This window comes from Pithys albifrons, chromosome 2 (assembly GCF_047495875.1).
Source record: "Pithys albifrons albifrons isolate INPA30051 chromosome 2, PitAlb_v1, whole genome shotgun sequence".
Lineage (NCBI taxonomy): Eukaryota > Metazoa > Chordata > Aves > Passeriformes > Thamnophilidae > Pithys > Pithys albifrons.
Window position 1 is genome coordinate 61725900 of NC_092459.1, and position 23742 is coordinate 61749641.

Consider the following 23742-nt stretch of genomic DNA (forward strand, 5'->3'; position numbering starts at 1 on the left):
CCACATGATTGCATCCATTCCTCCCCTAGAGAGCTTCCCCAAACAATCTAGGAGTTATTGTGAAATCAGGATAATTTCCTTTAATCCATGCCTGACTTTTTTTTTCTTAAATTGGAAGAAAGGGAAGATTAATCAAAATTCATACTATTTCCCTTTAATGTTTTATCAAGGTCTCCATTTTCTTTACTGAATAGTTCCATGAAGGGAAAAACAACGGAAACCATTCATCTTTGGTTAATTAGATTGTTCCCTCTAAGCTACACACTAAGACATTCAGAGTGCAGCATGACTCTGAAGAATAACTGTGGGAGCAGCCAAAACGTAAACAGTAACAGGCACACAACCTAAACGAAGAAAGCATGCTAGTTTCTCAAAGCTATCAGCAGAAAAGAATTCAAAGAATGCAACACAGTCTCAACTTCAAAGGATTACAGAGGAGGAAGAAAAGGTGAAGGGAAACAGTTAAACTACAACTGAGAAACAAAGTCTGATTTTAAAACTACTTGAGGATTAACTGCCACGCTGCAAGCAGGCAGGCTACCATTCCATTTCCAAATACTGTCAGCAAAACTGAAGTACGCATTAGACAGACTGTCCTCTTTTCTCCTCCCTTCATTTTGCTTTTCCGTGTTTCCTCTAAGTTTTTGTTTCTTCTTTCTTTGTAAAGATGTGAGTTAAATGATCAAATATCTGAAAGATCTAGTACTTGCTTTTTTTTCTTTTTGAAAAGCAAAAGTGAAGTAACATACTTAACTTTTCCCCTCTTCTTCTCAAACACTGTGAGTCACAGTAGTTAAGTGAGCCCACAAAAAAATGACTCATTACAGAGCTAAAATGCCACAAGGCTAACTCAGTGGGAGATAAAAGCATACCATCTATGCATAAAAGAGCTGCCTGGAGATAAGATTAATTGTTTCTCCCTCTTCTAAAACCAGAAAAACGTTAGAAGCAATTCCTACAAAGAGGCGAAAGAAAAGTCCTGCGTTTTCAGAGTCCTAGGGTGCTATTTATCCATGAAAGCACATAGCCAGCATGCCATGATACTGTACATGCTGCAGCAAATGGAAACAAAATGTTATTCAGCCAAGGTATTACCTCATAGGAGATTAGTCAGTTGTCTACTATGAAAGTAGGAGTTTATTCTAGGACTCTTTCTTCCTAATGGCAGGAGGATGCCAGCCAGGACTGGATCTCAGGCATCCCAGTGGTTAGCCCAACTTTGCTTTCTTAGGACATGCAGCTTGGTAGAACTAGTATTTGGCACCATTAGCAACAGCAACCTTCTTTTCTTCTTTTAGAACAAAAACTGAAGAAAAACACACAATCCTTTAAAACTGCAAACCCTCGCTATAATTCTGAAACTACATGAACCTTTCACTCCAATATCATTTCACTCTTGTGCTTTTGCTTTCCCAGTTGAAAAAAACACTCAAAAGCCCTCAGTCCTCCCTCTTCAGCCTCTGGCTGAGTGGGAACAAAGCACAGCAGTTTCATGAAGAGCCTGATCCAGCCCCAGCTACGGGAAGCATTGGCAATCAGGTACTGTTTTGCCACTCACCAGGAGCCAACCCTCAGGTTTTCTGCTGGAATGCAAAGACGATCTTATTTTTCATGCTAACTATTTGCAATATGATGTACTCCAGGAATAGTACAGTTACTTCTGGAATAGAACGAGTTACTTCTGACGGAAATAGTGAGCAGGATAGCAGAAGTATTTTCCATAGACAACTGCTAAGTTCAATGTCACAAATATCTGAAAGAAAGCTAACAACTCTTCTAATATTTTCTTTCCTCTGCATTTCAGTGAGAGAATATTCTTCAAATCCTGCAATAATGCTCATGAGAAGATACTCAACTAAAACAGCCGAATGTACTAAGTTATTACTTAAAATGGTGTGTCTCCCTTCTTCTGTTCCCATGCTCCAGGTGAATATTCCTCTTTTCAGTAAGCAGACCCATCTGCATCCCCCAATGCACTGGCAGTCTTCCTAGAAAGACATACGTGCTGCAGGACTTGACCTGTAGTTGCCTTGGAGCAGAGGATTCAGAGGCTGGCATTAGAGACCCAAGCACTGCAGGGGAAGAGTTTGGCATCCAATGAGCAGAACTGGAAGGTTGAACACTAAGTGGAAAGCTGTCAGCCTAACTGAACATGCAGGCAAACAAGGAAAAGAAGGGACGTGAGCATGTCACGGATGTGCCCATGAGAACTCTGACCACTGGGCAGAAAGTCACTTGCTGTGAGCAAGTCTCAGGAATCAATCCTCACCAGCAGGCTGGGGAATACCAGTCTGCAACTGCTCCAGGCACAGGCACTCTCCTGAGGAACAAAGCACTGTCAAATCTAAGGTAGTTCTACTTGTGTCTTTAGGCAGAACCAGGTGAAAAGGTTAAAGATGCACCATGAAAGCAACATCTTAGAGGAAATTTGGGAAATCTCCAAACACTGTTGGATTTTGGACCAACAGATGCCTGAAGGCATGTCTGCCTCATGCAGTGGGATAACAAAAAGGACCAAACCAGGTGTAAGCTGCTACATTCATGCACTGCCATGAGGAAATACCAGTAGCAATGAAGTATGGGCACCTTCAAGAGGGGATGCCACCCTCAGCCATTAGGCACAGTCCTGCAATGACACAGCTTCAACTCCTCTGGAACAAGCAATGACACAGCTAGCTGAAGTATCTCTATGCTACACTCACTGTGTCGTGCTCCTTTATGAGCATCAGGTAAGCAAACTGCTTTCATTGTACATGCATGTAAAAGTACCTACACATATAAAACAATTTATGCTACATATGTGGTTGTGTAGATCTGCCCAGAAGATGCTAACAACCAAATTTTAGGAGTGAATCCTTGTCTTTTGTTGAAAACCAACAGCCATTTATCTATTCTGTTTGTAAAGTCATCCATTTCTGTATGATGGTTCTGACTGCTAGTAATTACTACTTCTGTTCAAAAAGGTGATTGTACTTGAATAAGCAAGCACTCATTTCAGCTGGCACAGAGGACTTCAGATTCTTCAGGGTCCAATGCTTTTTACTGACTTTCCAGGTAGCAAGCTAAACCATGTGTAATAAAACCAACTGCCTCTCTTATTTTGTTTGGCTGTGCCAATCAAGGGAGCCTGCTGAATGCATTTCACACACTTATTTTGTCTCAGCATCAGCTGGAAATGGGGCTTTTACCACATACACATAAAAACTGTCATACCACCTCTTACTGGAGAGAATCCCCCACAAATCAAAGGGGAATATAAAGCAATCTATTCCAAAATGAGTTGAACTGGAATATGACTGACTCTGAGATGATGTTATTTTTTCCACATTTTCTTTACTAGCAAAAGATGATTGGACAGTGAACTTTTACTAGGCAAAGACAATTTTCCAGCAAACACAGCACCTTTGCTGGACAGCTTCCTGAATGGTTAAAAAGCCCATGTCTGTATTTCTCTACAGTATCAAATTCCCAGACTTTCACATTCAGGAAAAAAAAAATCAAAAGTATTAGTGAAAATTGTGTGAGTGAAAAAGTCAGAAACACAGAAAAAGAGCAGGTCACAAAGAAATGCCTAATGGGCAAGAACAAATAGATCTGCCATGCAGTGGCATTTTAAATATGCTTGGAAAAAACATTTCCTGAGCTCCTTTAATTCTTGTTGGAAATCCTGTCCCAATTAAACACGAGCAGACTAAATTATTTAAGGCCATTGGATACATCCACTTACCTGCTCTGTCTCAACAAAGTTAGACACGTGTCCATCATCGTTGACTCCTCGAACGTGGAAGCGCACACTGGCTCGCTCGCAGCTGATGCGAGAGATGAGGCAGGCTTTGGCCTTCTTGTGGGAAGCATAAAGCGTGCGAATGTCCACGACACCACAGATCACTTTCAGCAACCAGTCAGAGCAGTTCACCTGGTAGTGTTTGAAGGGCACATGCAACAGCTGGTTCCTGAAAGGTTCAACAACATACAGACACATTACTGAAAAAAATAACCAGGCAGGCACGAGTCCCAGCCCACAACAACCACTAATTTAATTCAATTACTGTTTTGTGGCCCCTTTTCTGTTGTACCTTTCCTTTATCCAAAACCAGGAAATATCAGGAAGAAACCCTTGTGAACTACTACAATGAACTTAACATAGCAAATTTTAACAGCACAACTCCCACCAAGTTGCTGCTTTTATATCTTGTACCTGTAATTTAAATTCAGACACAAGTGTCACTTCTTTCAGCTCCAGAAATACATTTATTTTCAGTAATTTTTTTTTAAAAATTACAGTGTTGTCAAGCTCATGACCTTTTTTGATCAGTACTGCCTGGACCTTAGCACTTGCTACAGGATAAACTACCAGTTCAAAATCCACATGGATTTTCTGAAAAAAATTTCCAAGTAGAAATTGGAAGTCAGTAGAGATACTGCAAAAAGTGCTATTGAAATTAAGAGGAACATCTGTTCTAACCTTCAGTTTATTTTAAGATCAGTGACTCAAGGAACCTATCATGCCTGGTTTACACTGATGATAATCTCTTTTACTATGGTATTTTTCCTAACTTCATTTTTCAAAATGTGCCTTTTGTCACACACGAGGGCCAAGAAAATCCCATTTATGATCCTTTGCTGCTCAACAGCAGATCGGTACAAGAGTCATTACATCTAGCAAAACTCCTGAAGAATTGTTCTTTTAGAGCACAGCATTTCTCTGAAAAAGACGCAACTCAACCTTACATTTTTAATCTAAATATGTAACTGAAAAAGCTGCCCTAAACCAATTTTTGCTCCCTTTCACCTAGTTCCACTCACAAGGAAGTCCTCGGACAAATTCAAGTAGAATTTTTTTTTTGTTGCAGTTCATTTAACAAGCAATTTGTGTTCCTTATAACTAAGGTCCTCTGACACTTTTCATCGTGCAACTATTTATCTCGTTTACTTTTCTCAAGAATCTATTGTTTGGTCTGAAACTTCCCAGATCAGCTAATTACCTCAAGATAAATTTCCTTTGTGACACCTTTTTGCCCTAAATGTGATGTTGACACCATTCATGCCTGTTCTAAAACATACAGAAGAATGGAACCTCTTCAAGCTCTATTTCTAGATTAGCCAGAAGCAGCAAAGAAGGAAAAGTCAAATATACTTATTTCGCAAGAGGAAAAGTTTCAAAGGACAGCACAGAGAAAAAAGTTGCTTTAAAGGTTGTTTCTTTATTAAGGGACACTGTCAGCTTAGGAATCTCATCATTGGAACACAGCTCATTTCTGCCATGTGTCTGACTTGATATGTTTGGTGTGCTTTTTGAGAGGGATGCATAATTAGCACAATTGAAAGCAAATATTACATATCTCTCTTTGGAGATAAATTCAAATCACTAGGTCTTCCCTGGCAAAATTACATCATAGCTAGAAAGATTATTTAGTCGAACTGAACCGCTCTCGCCTGTTAATTTATCATCCATTATGAACTTTTTAACTTATTTAATATTCACCTACTTTGGGCCACATGACTTATCGCACATTCGAGCAGCACACCCACATTTAACCCTGCCAGTTATTTTCCACCTACATCAAACCTTCATTTACTTCCAGTACAGCTATGCCTCCTGTGTGACTATCTTTTACTTAAAAAAAAAATAAGGGTATAGAAATTCAAGCACACTGCCAAAATTTTTAAAGCAAACAAACCAAATTTCATCAGTCACAAACCCATCCAGGGAAAACAAAACCCAGCATTATGTTTTCTCCTTTCCCCTCAACCAATACTTACCACAATACAAAATAATTTTTCTCTGCTTTATAAGCACAAGAAAGTAAAAAGCACAGAGCAGTGTATTGCAGGAGTTCCTTCCACACAACACACACTTGCACTGAGCTGTAAACATATTAATATTGATGTTTTCAACACAAAAACTAGGGCACATTACTGAAACATTAAGATACAGACTTTCAACACACACTTTTGAGAAAAAGAAGACACTTCAGCACTGACTTATGGAAAGGGATTTATGACAAGGTCAAGTGCAGGTTTTTATTAGATCACTTTAAAGCAAATTATTAAAAAGAACTGCAGAGGAAACTGTTCATGACATATAGAAACATGTTTCTGTAGTGTGAGCAATACATCTTGTGTTTCCTTCTTTGAAGCATAAATCCTCATTTTATAATTGCTTTTCACTATCAGATTATTTTAAAATAGAAGTTATTTGTTTGACCTAGATTTAAGATGAATCCACTAAGGCCACGTGGCCTCTGCAATGACACGTCAATGAAATGAAAGAATATGCACCTGAAATGCACATGTTCATCTCCCTCTGAGAAGGTCTGACCACTAAGACACAGGTGGGGACCACAGAAGACTCTGGTATAACATGCAGTACTAACCAGAAGAACGAGTTACCAGATTCATAGTGGTTATCACTCTGCTTCTGAGCCCGCAGAGTCAGGTCAAAGTTGGAACCTGCATTAGGCCATGAGAAATAGAACATCCCAGAGTTCAGTATTTTCTTCAAGGCACTAACACGCTCGTCTTCCTTAGTTTCTTCCTGGAGAGGACAGAAATCTGTTCCAGTAATTTTATAAATTTCAGCATCCAGGATTTTTCCCACCGACGTGCAGCCTGTTACCAGAACCAGAAAGTGCAGCCGAGAGTTACCTAGAAGGGGACATAGTTACAAAGGGGTTACTTACAGGCAGATAGTTTCTCATCAGTGCTGTCACATGCAATGCTGACAAGGCTCCAGCAGAGGCCAGCGTCTTTGCTTCACAAGATAAATGCAAACCACAGGCACGCAGGCTGTGCTCTCCACATCTCTAAATTCCTCTTAACCGCAGGTAAGTGACTGCAATTGCACAATATTCCACAGTACTTATCCATCCACATACTTTGCTGCATTAGAGTGTGTTTTTTCCACTGACCTTATAAAGAACAATGTGCTTGCTGCTGGGATATTACTAAAAAAATCAAATTTCTCTACCCTAGAGAACAAACAGCTTTTAGATTCTTTACTGGCTTCAGCTGAATCTGGATGTGTTCAGGCATTCAGAAAATTTCAGTATTACCAATTCTTGAAATATAGTTTTTCATGTCACAAAAGAGTGTACATGATTAGATGACGACCTCAGTTATCACTAAAAGAATTACAGCTGCCATGGCTGTGAAGCAAAGTGTGAAATCATGAAACAGCTGAACTTCAGGGCCCCAAAACTAAAAAACTAAATTCTTAAGTTTGAGAACACCAATGTAAATCTGATCTCTTGTCCACAACCTCTGCTCATTCTCTCTCAAATGAAAATTGAGAAACAGCAGAACAAGTGTTCTGAAAACACTGCTTTTGCTAGGAAGAAACTGTTTGATTCATTTAAATTGGCCTATGATGGAGACAATGTTATCACATTCACTCTAGTTAGTAAGAAAAGGTGGAAATGAGCCAAGATTTATAAATTTAGCATAGCAGGACCAACAGTTAACCTGCCAAGAGGAAGTTAATTAGCTAAGGGCACAGTAACAATCTGGGACAGGATAGCCTCAAACAGCAAAAGGGAACATTTTGTAGGATCACTCTTCAATCCTCCAGGGTGACTCACCATCTGAAAACACAGACCAGCTCTCACACAATTCTTTTTCTGAAACACCAGCAGGGGAGTCTTTGCTTCCAGAGCACAAGCTGGATACAGAAACTTGAGTTAGGGGTGGTGTTCAGCAGGGCCAGAATATTTGTGTAGGCACATAAGACTGGAATGGCAGAACAAGGTGGGAGATTAGATCTTATTCATTTTGTTCTGCTGACTCCAGTTTTGTGTAAAGGCCAGTGTAGGTGGTATTTACTAAAAAGCTCTGTTTCATCACATTTCTTTCTGTAACAAGGGTGTGCTGTGTTTTCCTTCACAAGTGCTTTCAAGAAGTTTGTCTTCTGTGCCTTTTACACCACAGCAGAGGGCTAGAAATACAGAAAACCTGACAGTTTATTCCTCCTTTGCACATGACTGTACATAACTAAAATGTATTAAGAGTAGGAGACACATCAGTTATCACCATCTAGTTCGCAACTGACGAGATACTGTCTTGAAGCCTCCAGAAAGGGTTAGGAGGAGTTAGCTGTCTCTGGGGATAGCAAATAGCTGCTGTGACTTAGCTGAAACCATGCAAAACTGATCAGCTCAAAGTAAACTTCACTCAGGAGAATTTGGGAATATTCCTTACTATCAGACAGCTTCAGGGACAAAAAAACCAGTGGTGACGGACTTGGAGGGCTGTCTGGCTGGGATGTTGAAACAGAGAGTACAAGTACTTTAAATGCCTTCAGTGACCTTAAACTTTCCTAGACAGTTCAGAAGAGAACAAAGTCAACATTAAAACAGCCAACAAGAACAAAACTTTAATAATACTGAGCTTCTTATCTGTGGTTCTGTCCTTTGAGGAGCTTGTAACCAGTGGAAAATAACTGAATCTAAACAAAGCAATCCTTCAGTTTAAGAAGGCAGTAAGAAGGAAGAAAGCATGACAGAAAAGCCAATCAACAGCATTGTTTTGCCTTACCTAGAAACTTGCTATTTCTTAGCAGAGACTAGACTCTTTTTACTACCTCCTCCACTCAACTACTCACCCACCAAATGGGATACACATCTACACATTCAAAGGTGCATCATTGTGACTCCCCCAAATCACCAGCTAATAAGCTCAAAACCAGCAATAACAGTTAGGAAGCTATTGAGTCACCCCTGAAGCATCAGAAGATTGGTTTTCTGAAGCTGTAATACTTTTCTGCCACTGTGCAGAAAACCCCATATGAAAGAGCTGAGGTTGTTCAGCCTGGAGAAACAAAGGCTCTGGGAACACCTTACTGCAACATTTCAGCATATAAAAGGGAGCCTATAACAAAAGATGGAGACTTTTTACAAGGGCTTATAGTGATAGGACAAGGGACAACAGTTTTAAACTGAAAGAGGACAGGTTTAGGTTGGATATAAGGAAAACATCTTTCACAATGAGAGTGGTGAAACTCTGGAACAGGTTGCCCAGAGAAGCTGTAAATGCCCCATCTCTGGAGGTGTTCAAGGCCAGGTTAGATGGGGCTTTGAGCAACATGGGCTACTGGAAGGTGTCCCTTTCTATGGCAGGGGTGGTGGAAGTAGATGGTTTTTAAAGGCCTCTTCCAGTTCAAGCCATTCTACAATTCTATATATACAGAGAGTAAGGCTCTTTAGGGTACTCCAAATTACAGAGCAGCCACATGCACTTCTCATCATACCTTTGAACAGAGACAGGCTGGCAAGGGAGCTCACACTTATGGCCCAGAAAACTGGAGTAAAAGGATGAAAAAAGACAAAGAGATTTCAGGTGTGATAAAGCTAGCCTGCTTTCCCACTCTGTCCTCCCAGGCTGCTCTGTGAGCTGAGGTGGTCTTCCACCTCTAGCCTCTCTTACTTGCCTAAATCAGGATATGCTACAAAACCAGCCAGTATGCAGAAACCCTACAACACTGCAGCCCCAGCTTAACACAAATCTCTCTGACTTTGCACCAGAGAAGAAAGTTCCAAGCCTCATCCTCTAACATCACTTTCATTCAATGTAATATTTGGACAGTGTTCCTGGGAATCAGCTCTGGGCTATCATTGTACAGTATGCGGGAGGAAGATCCTTCCCTGATGCTCATGCTGCTCTTGGCACAGGGAACAAGCTAGTCACAATATCCTAATGACAGTGCTCAGGGCCTGTGTCCTGCTCATTTTATTCACAGACAGATATAGCCATGGGGTTCTGAGCAAAGGTAAGGGTCCTGTCAGCATTTCACCCTTTCAGGAACTCACACAGCAGAACTAATGCTACCAAAACACTACCCCACTATTCATCTTTTAATCATGTCTCCATTGAGGTGTAAGAAATTCCTCACCACTAAGCTATACAGTTACATGCAGAGAAAGCTTTCCTTTTCTTCCCTTCTTTACCTGCAACATTAGTTTATGCCTGGGAATCTCTTCTTTCAATCCCAAACCTTTATTCTCAGTTTTCCTTATGCTCAGGTTGTCACTATTTTTATATATATTGATAAATACAAGTTTGTAATGGAAATTATAACTGCACTATCTCCACTCATGCTTTCACTTAGGCATTTTTTTCATATGGCAAATATGAAAGCAAGTTTGCAGATGACACAAAACTGGGAGGAGTTGTTGACTCCCTTGAAGGCAGGGGGCCCTCCAGAGTGACCTCAGCAAATCAGAGGAGTGGGAAATCACCAACCATACGAAGTTCAACAAGGGAAAGTGCTGGATTCTGCACCTGGGATAGGGCAATCCTGGATGTTCATACAGACTGGGGAACGAGGTGCTGGAAAGCAGTGCCATGGAAAGCCTGGTCGATAGCAAGTTGAATATGAGTCAGCAGTGCCCTGGCAGCCAGGAGGGCCAACCGTATCCTGGGGGGCATCAGGCACAGCATCGACAGCCGGGCAAGGGAGAGGATTGTCCCACTCTGCTCTGCTCTGGGGCGGCCTCACCTTGAATACTGCGTGCAGTTTTGGGCACCACAGGATAAGAAAGACATTAAACTCTTAGAGAGTGTCTAAAGGAGGCCAACAAAGATGGTGAAGGGAAAGCTGTATGAGGAGTGGCTGAGGACACTTGGTCTGTTCAGGCTGGAGAAGAGGAGACTGAGGGGAGACCTCATTGCAGTTACAACTTCCTTGTGAGGGGAAGAGGAGGGGCAGGCACTGATCTCTTCTCTATGATGACCAGTGGGTGACAGGACCTGAGGGAATGGCCTGAAATTGTGCCATGGGAGATTTAGGTTGCATATTAGAAAAAGGTTCTTCACCCAGAGGGTGGTTGGGCACTGGAACAGGCTCCCCAGGGCAGTGGTCACAGCACCAAGCCTGACAGAGTTCTAGAAGCCCTTGGATGATACTCTCAGGCACATGGTGTGACTCTTGGGGATGGTCCTGTGCAGGCCTAAGAGTTGAATTTGATGATCCTTGTGGGTCCCTTCCAACTCGGTGTATTCTGTCATTCTGGTTCTGTAATAAGGCAGAAACATAACATTTCCAGCCACAGGAAAAATGTTTCTGCTTATTTTCCAGTCCCTGAAAGTCTGATTTTTATGAACTTACTAAAGAAAAAAAAGAAAAAGAAAAAAAGAAAAAAATGGAAAAAAGAAAACATCAGTCCATTTACTTTCCAATTTAAACTTTAAAAAGTCACTGTGGTTTCTCTTCTGTTATATAAGATTCAACAAGCCATAATCTTTCCTGTTGAAAACAGATATGCCATGTGAAAACAGCTGTATCAACCACAACCTCAATGCACTTAAATTTAAGTGTAGAAATTACTCAAATTACTTCCATCAGGATGTACGCTGCTACTGGAACAAGTAATTTTTACAAAAAGCATAATTGAAATCAACTTTCTCCATTCTAAAATATTCAACTACTATGTTACTCACCAATTGTTCAGTCATTGCATGGAAAATAACATTTTTAGCTGACAAGAATTTATTGAAAAATTCTTTTAGTTCCTAAAATATTAATTTTTATTATCCAGTAAATCTCATAAAAGAATACATGAAGTTGCACTCCTAGTTCACTACACCCCCCACCCACCCCACAAACAAACAAACAATCCTGATATGAACACAACATGGAATTTCCTATGGTAAGTGGATTTGCAAGCAAGAGAAGATATTTTAAATTGGTTTTGCTGAACAAACTGTTAAAATATCACTACTTTAATGAAATAGATCAAATTGAAACACACAGATATTCCTTAAAACCAGAAGGTATATCCCTTTCAAACAATCAAGACTATTTCATTAATCCCTGCAGCCTTAACTTTTCAAAACTGCAGCTCACTACCCCTTCCAATTCTATAATTATATTCAAAATATTGCTCCTTTTAAGTTTCAGTAAAACTGTTTTATGCAAGTAGCACTTGAAGTACCAGACTAACACCAATCACAAAAAACCCCCACCATCTAGTCCAGTCAAACCCACCTGGCAGCATCATCAGGAAGCATATTACAGAGTTACAACTTTTAAAAGGAACTAAACAATATTCAAGATATTTACATTTCTCTTGTTCAGAATATGAATAGCAACATGGAAAGAAAAGTGCTAAAGTCGTGATACAAGCAGTCACCCCTTATGTGCAAGCTCAAATAAGACAGAAAGTTGAGTTTTAAAGTGCTGGCAGTGCATCCTCCAGATCAAAGGAAGAATTGACACTAAATCAACTCCCTAAACTCAGTGGCCCTGCCAGTACCACCAGTGCAGCCACCCTACAGAGGCTCCCTGCTCTCAGGAGCTCCCTGCATATCTGCAACATAGGATAAGTCAAACTCATCTTATTTCTTGAAACAGGAGCCTAACAGTTCTTATATATATATAAAAAAGTAATTATTGGAAATACACTGTGTGGAAAATTTATGCTAATTTCCCTTGATTTCATGTGCAACACGGCAGCAGAAAATATGTTATAATAAGCTGAGAGCTGCAATGTGCATGATGATGGGACCAGCACAAACGCCGATAAAAACCAGTCAAAAACTGGAAATTGTTTTCCTATCAGATGATCAAGCCTCCACATCGGACTCTTACATTTCACTTTGTACCAAACACCACATCAGCTGCAGACTATATATTGTCCCCCACCTTGGAAAACCATTTTTTTTGTTTCCTTCAACTTCTGCAAGTAATTTAATGTACAATCCTGATTCATATTAGCCTTTCTAACCTGTACACAAAGATAAAAGTGATTTAGGAATGTAGGAATTGTAATTGAAGGCCATAATTGCAGAAATGTCCCTCATGTCCTTGGGATGCAATATGGAGGGTTTTAAATTAAAAAAACCTCTGAAATAATTTTAGAGCAAGAAGCGAAGTGTTCCCTACTGGTCATGCTTTCTACAGCAACACATCTGTGAAAAAGCAAGACTCAAGTACAGTACTAAAGAAAAAAATTCTTTCAAAGCTTATGGACCAAACGCTCATCCCAGATTAAATGGGTATAAATGTTCATACATTGTGACAAAGATCATCACTTTACCTCATTATAGCTATAAATCACAATAATGACCTGTAAAGAACACTTTCAAAGAAATGTAAGATATGTTTTGCTCATAGCGATGTACGCTAAATGTCCTTCTATCAGGTTGCACAAGAGAGGCAGAGGATGAAGAATGTTTGGCACAGAAACAAGACAGTAATTTCCACCCATTTTTTTCAAAAGCTCTTGTAAAACCAACTGCCTTTATCCAAGTGAACAGGAAATGCAGTTCTGGAATGTCATACTCTACAATAATAAGCTGCAGTTTCTGTATTTAACCTGCTTACATGACTCAAGGCAATTGTCCTGTAGATTATGGGATGACTTCAGTGTTGCCTATTATGAGCTGTGGTGAAAAGGAGGCAATATTTAATTCCTATTTTGTCCTTCTTAACTGTAAATAAATATTTCACTCAAGACTGCCTTTTCCTTTTAAAAATTAATTTGCTCCAGTTTCTGCTTGTTCTCTATTCCATCAGTCATAACACCACCTTATGTTCCCTCAGCCTGTTCCATCTCCACTCCGTACATACCTCCACTTCATTTTCTAGTCCACTGAAAAACAATTTGCAAGGTATTTTTGCCTCTTGTCTGCCTTCAAAATAGCAACAGAATACAGCAGAGCAGTAGATTCTAACCACCTAGTTGAAAATTTCTGAGGAAATCTATTGCAGAATTATGAAAAAAACACATTATTTTCCAAACTACCATTTTAGTCTCAAAGATACTCCTCCCTCTTCAATGTGCAAAAGGAATAGAAGACAGGTATTTGGTTGTCCTTTTTGCCTTTGAAATGTCTTCCTTTCAACTAAACATTGTATATGTGCAAGAGCGAGAATATATACACAGCCAAATGAATTCAGAATGCCTTTGCAAATACAGCAGCTGTATTAAACTAAACAACCAATGTGGTGATGGTGTTAAAATACCACCTTTTATATGCATCCCTTCCTGACACCACAGAGTCTAAACCTAACACTGCAAAGCCAGCTCTTTTAACGCTTTGCTTAAGTTGTATTTGTCACTGCTAGATCCTCTTTGGCAGCAAAACCTTGGCTGAGATACAGCTCAGAAACACTGTACAATTCATTCTGCTGCCATCCATCTCACAAAAGAGAGCAGAAGAACTTAGTGAGTCATGTTAACAGACGTAAGTACATAGAAGTGAATGTTATTACTGGTGGGAAACATTAACTTTCTGAGTCAGTTTCACATATTTCATCTACTTTTTTGTGAAAAGCACGGTCTGCTTTGGCAGGCATACAATGGGACTTATTTGGATTCCTAAGTTGAGATATTTACAGATTAATTAAAGTGTTCAGAGGCATCTTTCATGTCTTGGCAAAAAGTCTCCCCTTCTGCTCTACAAATATACTCTTAATATCCCAGTGGAATGTATTTTCACAAATATTTTCAGTTAATTTAGTACTTACAGCCTGCAAGTTTCCAGTAGTAAGAAAAAATACGGATACTCTTGAACAGTGTCTGTGATCACTGATGCTCAGTGAAGAGCTGTCAATTATGTCTTATATGCAGCTGCTAAAATACATTGTATAAACAAGTTACATTGCATTCCCATGGTGGTTTGACCTTGGCTGGACACCAGGTGCCCACCAAAGCCACTCTGTCGCCCCTCCTCAGATGGGCCAGGGAGAGAAATCTAATGAAAGGCTCATGAGTCATGATAAGGACAAGGAGAGATCACTCAGCGGTCATGGGCAAAAACAGATTTGACTTGAGAAAACTAGTTTAATTTATCACTAATCAAATCAGAGTAGAACAATGAGAAAGAAAACCAAATCCTAAAAACACCTTTGTCCACCTCTCCCTTCTTCCTGGACTTAAGTGTACTCCCAATTTTCTCTCTCTCCTCCCCAACAGCAGCACAGGGAATGGGGAGTGGAGGCATCACACATTGTTGCTCCTTTCTCCTCAGGGGGAGGACTCTTCACACTCATACCATGCTTCAACATGGGGTTCCTCTTATGGGAAACAGTCCTCCACAAACTTCTCCAATGTGAGTCCTTTCCTTGGGCTGCAGTTTATCAGTAACTGCTCCAGCATGGACGTCTTTCTTAGGGTGCAGTCCTTCAGGAACAGACTGCTCCAGTCTGAGACCCCCCCAAGCCCACAAGTCCTGCCAGTAAACCTGCTCCAGGTGTGGGCTCCCCTCTCCACAGGGCCACAGGTCCTGTCAGGAGTCTGCTCCAGTGCAGACTTCCCACAGGGTCACAGCCACCTTTGGGCATCCACCTGCTCCAGTATGTAGTCCTCCACTAGCTGCAAGTGGATCTCTGCTCCACCATGGACCCCCATGGGCTGCAGGGGAACCTCTGGTCCAGCACCTGGAGCATCTCCTTCCTCACTGTGATTGGTGTGCAGAGTTGTTTCTCTCACATACTGTCACTCTGCTCTTCTCCAGCTTCAGTTCCACAGGGTTTTTTTCTCCTCTTCTTAAACAAGTTATCCCAGAGGAGCTACCACTATCACTGATGGGTTTGGCCTTGGCCAGCACTGGGTCCATCCTGGAACCTGCTGGCATTGGCTCCATCAGACACAGGGGAAGCTTCTGGCAGCTCCTCACAGAAGCCACACCTCGCACTATCAAAACCTTGCCTCGCAAACCCAATACAATTCCTTTGCAGTGTTAATCTTTTATGTAAGCAACAGTTAAAGGGATGGAACTTACTAATGTGTAAGAGGGAAGGTCTAAATGAAACTGACAAAAACCTGCGCTAGATCTTGAATGGTGAGATAGCAGACATGCAACCATCTTCACTTTTTTTAACATGTTTAGCAGCAGAAAACGTTTGCTTACCTTTGCTTACAATTGCAGCATGACCCTCTGACTTTTCACACAATCATAATTAGAAGTTTGCCTTTAGTACTTAACTTTATTATCTGATTACTGGTAAAATTTTAACAATACTTTCCAAAGGAAGTCCTGTACTAAAACTTGTAATTCAGAACAAGACACAGGAGCAGTGATAAAACTCAGAATGGAGAAAGCTCATACTTTAAGGACCCTGAAAGTTAAGCAGATATTGTTCAGGAAGAATAAGGACATGAGAAAAAGTAAGGCTGAGAATATTTCACACCCCATTTGAAATAATTCACCTTTTAATATACTTGAATATCCTTGGTTCCCATCACATACAAGAAACAACCAATATCTGTAGCTTGAAGAGCTTAAATTCAATAGCTACATTCCTTTATTACTACAACAGGATTCATTACACTTCTATGAAGGAAAACAGTTCCAAGTGTCACAAGCTCTCTGTTTTTAACTACATTAACAAATTAATATAAATCTCAAGAGAAATGCCTAATTAACTCCACAAGAAACAAAACAAACAAAAAGTACACATTCATATTAAAAGATAGATGGACCTACAGTTTTAAATTATGACACAGAATTCCTTCAGGTTGCAGTTGCCTCTTCAGATCAATCTCAAGTCATATTTCTCAGGCCACAAAATGGTAACCAGGCTATAAAAACACACACTATTGGCCTAAATACACCAGTGCTCCCACCACCACTGCTTTTGGTAAATTCCCTGACCAAGCATCAGGTTATATGGAAAAGTCTTGTCATTCCTCCAAGGGAAAGTTAAAGCTTACTGTAAGAAGACCTTGGGAACGACACATATAGTGCTTTTTTATCTATGCATCTAATTCAGTGATTTTTAAGTACTGTGTAAGGTGAAATCAATCACTGCAGTTCTGTTCTTCCAGCATGTTATTTCCATTAACATTCCTGTAGGCAGTGCAATAGCAAGGCCTTTCCTAGATCAAGATTCCCAAACTGTATATAAATTCACAGCAATGACAATAAATATTCCTCAACCATACTAACTGCAGCCTAAGGCATGCATCTGCAAACCTTTATCCATGTGAATTACACAATAAAAGGCAATTGAGCACTGTAGCAAGAACTGGCAATTTGTACTACTGTAGTCCCAGATGACCATGACAATCAATGTCTAAACATGACCCCTAAAGTAAAGAAAAAGTAAGAACTCATAGCTTGCCTTGGACAAATGTAGTAGGGAAAAAAAAGAATGGCAATTATCTTCAGGCAGCTATGAATGTTAGCCAAAACAAATGAAGAAAAAATCCAAAATTCTTAGATTACCATTAAGTGATACGCTTTTGACGCGGAATAGAAAAAGAAAGAGATCTTTTCCAGACTGAACATGACAAGGTGCAATAAGCTTTCACAATTTCAGGACCTGGACAACTTTAGCCACTTGTCATTTATCATTGTCTGGGCAGTTTATAATCTCGTTCACACAGATGACCACTTACCACATTTAAGCTGAAGCTCTCCTAAGCAGCCGTAAGCATCTATGAGCTTTTCATATTGTCCTTTAATTGCATCCTTTTCTTCTGGAGCTGAGAAACAAAACAAAAGAGAAACAAAACAGCTGAGAAACAAAAAGGCAGAAAACTTAGTTACCCAATCTCTATAAAATTTTCAGATTGCTATTGCCTACATCAATGCTTTCCACAGTTGATTTTACTCAGTACAAAGGTAGGGTTAAAATGCTGGAAAAACACAAAAATTAGTAAATGATGGGATAGAAATGCACAGCCTCTCCACACACCACACCAGAAAAAAGAAGAGCACTCACTACATTTTCAAACAACATCCGTATTCCCCATCAGTTCCAGAATAAGTAAAGAAATACATAGGCATGTGTGAACTTTACACTGTTCTAAAAGAAGAACGAAAATAACAATTTGTCTCACTGTAAGCTAAAATATACACTATCTTATCTTGAGGTATAAAAGGAGAGAGTTTACACTTCCAGATTCTCAGTCTAATTTCAGACAGAACTGGAAATTTTTATACAAGATAACGTAATTTGATCTAATCATAGAATCATAGAATTGATTGGGTTGGAAAAGACCTCAGAGGCCATCAAGTCCAACCCTTGGTCCAACTCCAGTCCCTTTACCAGATCATGGCACTCAGTGCCACGGCCAATCTCATTTGAAAAACCTCCAGGCATGGTGAATCCACCACCTCTCTGGGCAGCCCATTCCAATGCCTGATTACTCTCTCTGGAAAGAATTTTTTTCTGATCTCTACCTTAAATTTCCCCTGGCAGAGCTTGAGCCTGTGCCCTCTTGTCCTATTGCTGAGTGCCTGGGAGAAGAGGCCAACTCCCACCTAGCACAACATCAGATGATGATTTCAAGTAGAATTGAACATATTTTAGTGAAGTAAGAATTATTTAATTAATTAAAGAGTCAGATACTGATGTTATAGTTGTGTATTTCTGCAACAAGTGACTTCAATGGGCCCACAGTGAACACTGAGATATTAAGCCAGAACACACATCAAACTTGTCACTGGCTGCTTTCATGTCAAACCAGCATACTTTCTGATAAGTCTGCATTTTGTGTACATTTCCCAAAGAGGAGCAAGGTTAGCCTCCTAAATGAGGAAAACAGCCTGTAACCCTCCAATGTCCTTTTTACTTCTTGAACTACAGAAAAACAGCAATATGGTAATTTTAGAGATTTGCTAATAATTTGCAATCTTATGCTCCTAATAAACTTCTGCAGTTAGTAAAACCTGAATTCTCTGGGTATAAAAGCTACAAACTGAACTGCTTGCTATGGATGCTAGAACAGAAAAGGAGACTTGTCTTTATAAATGCCACGAGTCACAGAGCTCAGTGAGACAGAGAAAACAAATAAATATCCCATATATTACTGACATTTTGAAGTGAAAGGAAGGACAATTCCTCTCACAAAATTCCTTAGCAGAAGCAACCTCCAAAGGAAATTAAAACATGTTTGTCTCAATTTTTGTATTCATGACAAATAATGAAGACTTGTTAATTTTTTCTTAATTTTGTTTTTATTACGATAATTTCCCAACTTATCAATTCTGCTTTCTTAGAACACTGAGTAAATCAGGAGAAACTTGTAAAATGTTGATGCCCCACACCAGTGAAACAAAACATAAGTACCAGAGGACAAAGTGATTTTTATCAGGTAACATAAACCTCTGGACAGTATCAAATTAAACATTTAGTAACAGCACATCTTAAGAGCCGAGACTCCACAAGCTCAGTTCTCAGGCACTTCAAAAAAAAGCTTCACAAAACCAGTTTTGATAGACTATAACATTGTTTCATTTTTTGAAAAAAGACTCCCTGTCAAGACTTCCTTGTATTAAGAAGGGGGGAAAAAAAGGAGCTGAAAAAAGTGGTGCTTCACTTTCCATGGCATCTTTACTAAGTAGAAAAGAGAAGCAACAACATACTGACAATTTTTTTCTTAAATCTGTTCTTTCTTTAAAAGCTAGTCTTCATATCCTTTAAAATAAAAAGGGAAAACCAAAACTCCTGTTCCAAATATCCCAGCTTTAGGAAGAAACAGACAACAGAAATATCAAGAGATTCCCATCTCAGAGTGATGCAGGCCAGGTACAACGTGAAAGCATTTCAAAAGTCAACTTTAAAGCATTGCAATACTTCTCAAAATAGAACTACAAGTTAGAGAGCTGGCTGTTAAAAGTGTCTGGTAGGAGCATGACCAAGAGAATGGAATTTATTTCAGTGTGGAAATAAGCAACACACAACTGGCAAGAAGAAGCACATTAACACTGGCATGTACAAAAGCCACTGAAGTTTCCCAGGTCAAGCCAGTGGGATCACACTCACATCATCTCCTGGCACAGGACTTCAAACATGCAGACAAATAGTTGTGTTTTGCCAGTTCTGGGACAGAAATACGTCGCTGCTCTGGGCAAGCCACTTGTGAGAACATATGCCTGCACAGGAGGAGCAGGCAGGGCTGCAGCACCAGCAGAGCTGCCTGCAGGGAAGGAGCAGGCTCCCAGCACAGAGCTCCAGGATGGCTCTGCACTGGACTGCCACTGTTCCTGGCTGGCTCAAAACTTGCCAGTAACTTCTACCACATGGCAAATTCTGGTATTTATTCTACAGTTCATTTTGCTCCCTGAAGCAATTTAGACTCTGAAACCAAAGAAGTGACCAAGTGATCTTTCCTTGACAGCTCCATGCACTCTAAAACAGGGCATGCACCAAGACTTCACCTGTGGTCAGTTCAAGAGAAAAGGAACATGCCAAATAGACACAGCAAATGGACAGGCCAGAATGTTTTAGTGCATATGGACCAAATTTGGGAGAGGTGTGTGCATGGGTGTGTAAATTTCATTTGCTAAGGACACTCCTGGAATTTGAAGTCTCCTGCGCTTTTACACTCCTCGGTGTTGCACAGAATCCTGAGATGCACTGTGACCATCATCATTTGGCATGGGTGAGAGAGGGGGCTTCAGGCAGCAGTTCCCATGTGCTGCACCTCCTCCACAAGGGTCCTCATGAGTGTGGGGATGATTCCTTTGTGCCTTACAGCCTCCGGCCTCCACGACACTGCCTTGCTCCATGCCCTGCAAGTGTGCAAGCAAGGATACAAGCAGCATCCCTCCAGCACTGGAGAGGGGGAGAAGGAATTCCCAACAACCATCATAAAAAGCAATCTATAGACAAGATGATTAAAGGGTGACCTTAAAAGGATGCTATTTGCAGAGGGCTTGAGCCAGGTACATGTCCTATTATTAAAAAGAAATACTTACAAATCTCAAAATCTTATTGATATCTCAAATAACTGACATCAAAACCTAGTTTGAAACATCTCCTAGAGCATTTGCAAAGTGTTAGGACACAAGAGCCAGAAACAGAAAGAGAACAACTAGAGAGTGAACAAAACTAACTGATTGCTACTGCCTTTGCTGGATGAAGAGAGTTAAATGGAAAAATTACTATGAAACTCTAAAGGATTGTGATGAACAAACATAATAGATACCAATATCTGACAGGTTGCAACATTTTAACACTTGCAAAACAAGAGGCACAGAATAATTCAGTGAAACTAAGCTTCAATAAACTCAATTAAAAGTGACTTTTTCCATGCATAAAATATTACAGAAAAAAAAAAACACACAAAAAACCAGATCATGAAAAGACATACAACTATATATACTATATTGCTTATCCAAGTTCAACTTCCTGCTTGTAAAACCTGCAAATTCAATTTAACGGCCTGCAGGAACTGGCCAAACATACAGTTTAATTTATTCAATCCCTCCTTAGGGCAGATTCCCCAGACTTGAGTAGGAATCAGCACAGCTCTCACACATACAGAGCCCAGCTGACAGGTCACTGATCAGAGGAAAAGGGCAGAAAGTTCCAAGTCCAACATTTGGGGATCAACACAGCAATAACCACAATTTAAAGATAAAAAATTAAGAAAGAGCTCTTGATAAAGAGTCTGGAACCGGGTTATAGATTCTATATCTCTCCTGTGATACTTAAGCCTGATTCTGGAACTAGACACCTGCTTAGGCTGTAGGTACTGCTATATGTATATAATCTGAAGCATATTTCTACGTCCTTTTAGAAAGATAGGCTTGGATGGATGGGGTGACTACTTGTGTCACACAGCATTTGGGGGAAACAGGTGTGAATTTTCCACAGAAACAGGGGAAATCTACAATCAAACAGAAATTTCACACCAAAACCATATATACACTACCATAAGCATCTTACCTAGAAATAAATCCAGTGTCTGGTATTATATGAGTTCAGACTATTAACTTGCCTCCAATTTGTGTTTTCTGTCATCCACAGACAGATTTAAAGTTGTATATTCAATAACTTTCCTCACTAAAATCTTCCTGTTCACATTCAATCCAAGCTACACAGGCACTATGCAGGTCAGACTATTCTGAAACACCATATAGGTCAAGCTACACACAGTTGGGAAGAAGTCTGTGGTCAGAGTTACAGTTTAGAGTCCAAACATCTAAAACATTAAGTAATGTATTTACCAATTTTCCAGTAAGAGATTTGTGGTTGAAAAGACAACAAACAAAACACCAAAGTGGCATTTTGGGAAGATTAGTTCACTGGCTCTCTATATTAGATTGAGAACATTCTGCTTCCAGTGAGAGATTTTGTTTTCATACTTGCATGTGCATATATGAATATATTAATTTACAACTAAAGAAGAATAGATTCATAAAACCACCAGGTTTCTCCTGGCCAGCTTTGTGGACCACAGGCAGTCAAGAAAATAAAAGTAAAAGGGAAGCCTTTAAGTTATTTCTCTGAGGCTTGGCCATTATCTTTATGTGGTTCCTGACATATATTGCACATATTTACATAGAAACCTGCAGACACTACAAACATAGCCACCACATTTTCAACAGAAACCAAGCCACGTAATCTACACTCTACTTTTACACCAATACATCTTCTTTCTTCTGCATTGTGACAGTAGTGAAAGAAGTGTAACACGCTTTTCCCTATAACCTACAGCAGTGACTTTCAGCATGAGAAACCACAGCTCCCAAGTGCCCACCACCAGCCCACTACAAGTTCTGTAGGGATCCACAAATGGAAGCATCTGAACATCACTAAACTACAGAAAACTTCACAAAAATTTGTACTAGCTATATGAATATTCTGGCATAAGGGTAGAAATGAGCTGTGCTGTAGGGGCTCATTGTTTTGGATAGTGTGTAGTGCTTAGGAATACATTCACAGCATGCTTACACAAGTATTGGCGTTTGATTTCCATACCCCATTCAGTGGCATAGATATCCACATAAATACAAAACTAAATCTAAATGAAAACAGTGAATGTACATATAGCACAGAAACAGCATTCTGAAAAAGAAAGGAAAAAAAAGATACACATGTAAATATGGTTTTGCAAGACTACCCTGATTTCACTCTGCCACACCAGAGAAACACACACACACACACAGCTGTAACTGAAGCTCCAGAGGCACAGAGCTGCTCCACAGACTGTACACACACCTTAACTCTCTAGTTTGTCTCTACTAAAGGCCAACTTCCCAGTGTGGGTCAAAGTCTGCAGAAGAAACTTCAGCCATGTATTTGCATAAACATGCACTGTATCAGCTTTGAAGTTCTGTGTTTTCAAAACACCACAGTCATTTAGGATCCACCATAACAGGTGTTGTAACATCCTTTACAAAAACAACTGCAGAATCAAAGAGCTTGCGGGAAAGAAAATAAATCTGTGCAACCATTGGCTCTGCCTTTGAAAAAACATAGTATTAGACTGCATTTCTAAGGCAGAGCACTCCTTTTGACAGCCTTTCACTGAAATTATCTGCTATAATGAAGTTAGATAACCATATTTTCAGCACTAAGCCTTAATTTAGTTTCGTCACTGCCTTGACAGCAGTCCAGAACTACCTTGTGCTGTTCACTTCATCTGTAAGCCACTGAAACTGTAACGTGTTTCAAGCAGACACATCATCTGTATCTATATTACCTCTTGTATCAAGCAAAAACTTCAAAATCAATGACAATTTTTCTTCATCCTTCATGCCTCTAGGTTTCTTCCACAAAATCTATTGCTGTTCTAGTTCAAAGAATTCCTGGAAGAATTGTTTCAGGCTGTCACCCATCCTTCTGGAGATGACTGAAGCTTGAGGATTGCCAGTGGCAAAAAAAAAAAAAAAGCCTCTTGCAAAATGTGTCATTAAATTCAAAACAATGAATTTTACCCCCACCCTACAGTGACATCATGAGAGGAAGAAGAAAAACTCCCATCTTTAAAAATACTATTTACCTTATGATAGAACAGAAAATATCTTGGTTGATATTACATCACTATAGAGATTAAGTTAATGGGT

General features: G+C 39.9%; 1 protein-coding gene across 2 annotated transcripts in view; it reads right to left on the reverse strand.

Moving 5' to 3' along the window:
• SYNJ2 (synaptojanin 2) overlaps window positions 1–23742 on the reverse strand; it is a 70267-nt gene that overhangs the window by 42043 nt on the left and 4482 nt on the right. For both annotated transcript variants that reach the window (XM_071549244.1, XM_071549243.1), the window contains exons 2-4: window positions 17340–17426; window positions 6378–6648; window positions 3728–3953 (exon numbers count right to left, since the gene is read on the reverse strand). In XM_071549244.1, coding sequence (XP_071405345.1) covers window positions 3728–3953; window positions 6378–6648; window positions 17340–17426 — 584 coding nt within the window. The remainder of the gene's footprint in view (window positions 1–3727; window positions 3954–6377; window positions 6649–17339; window positions 17427–23742) is intronic.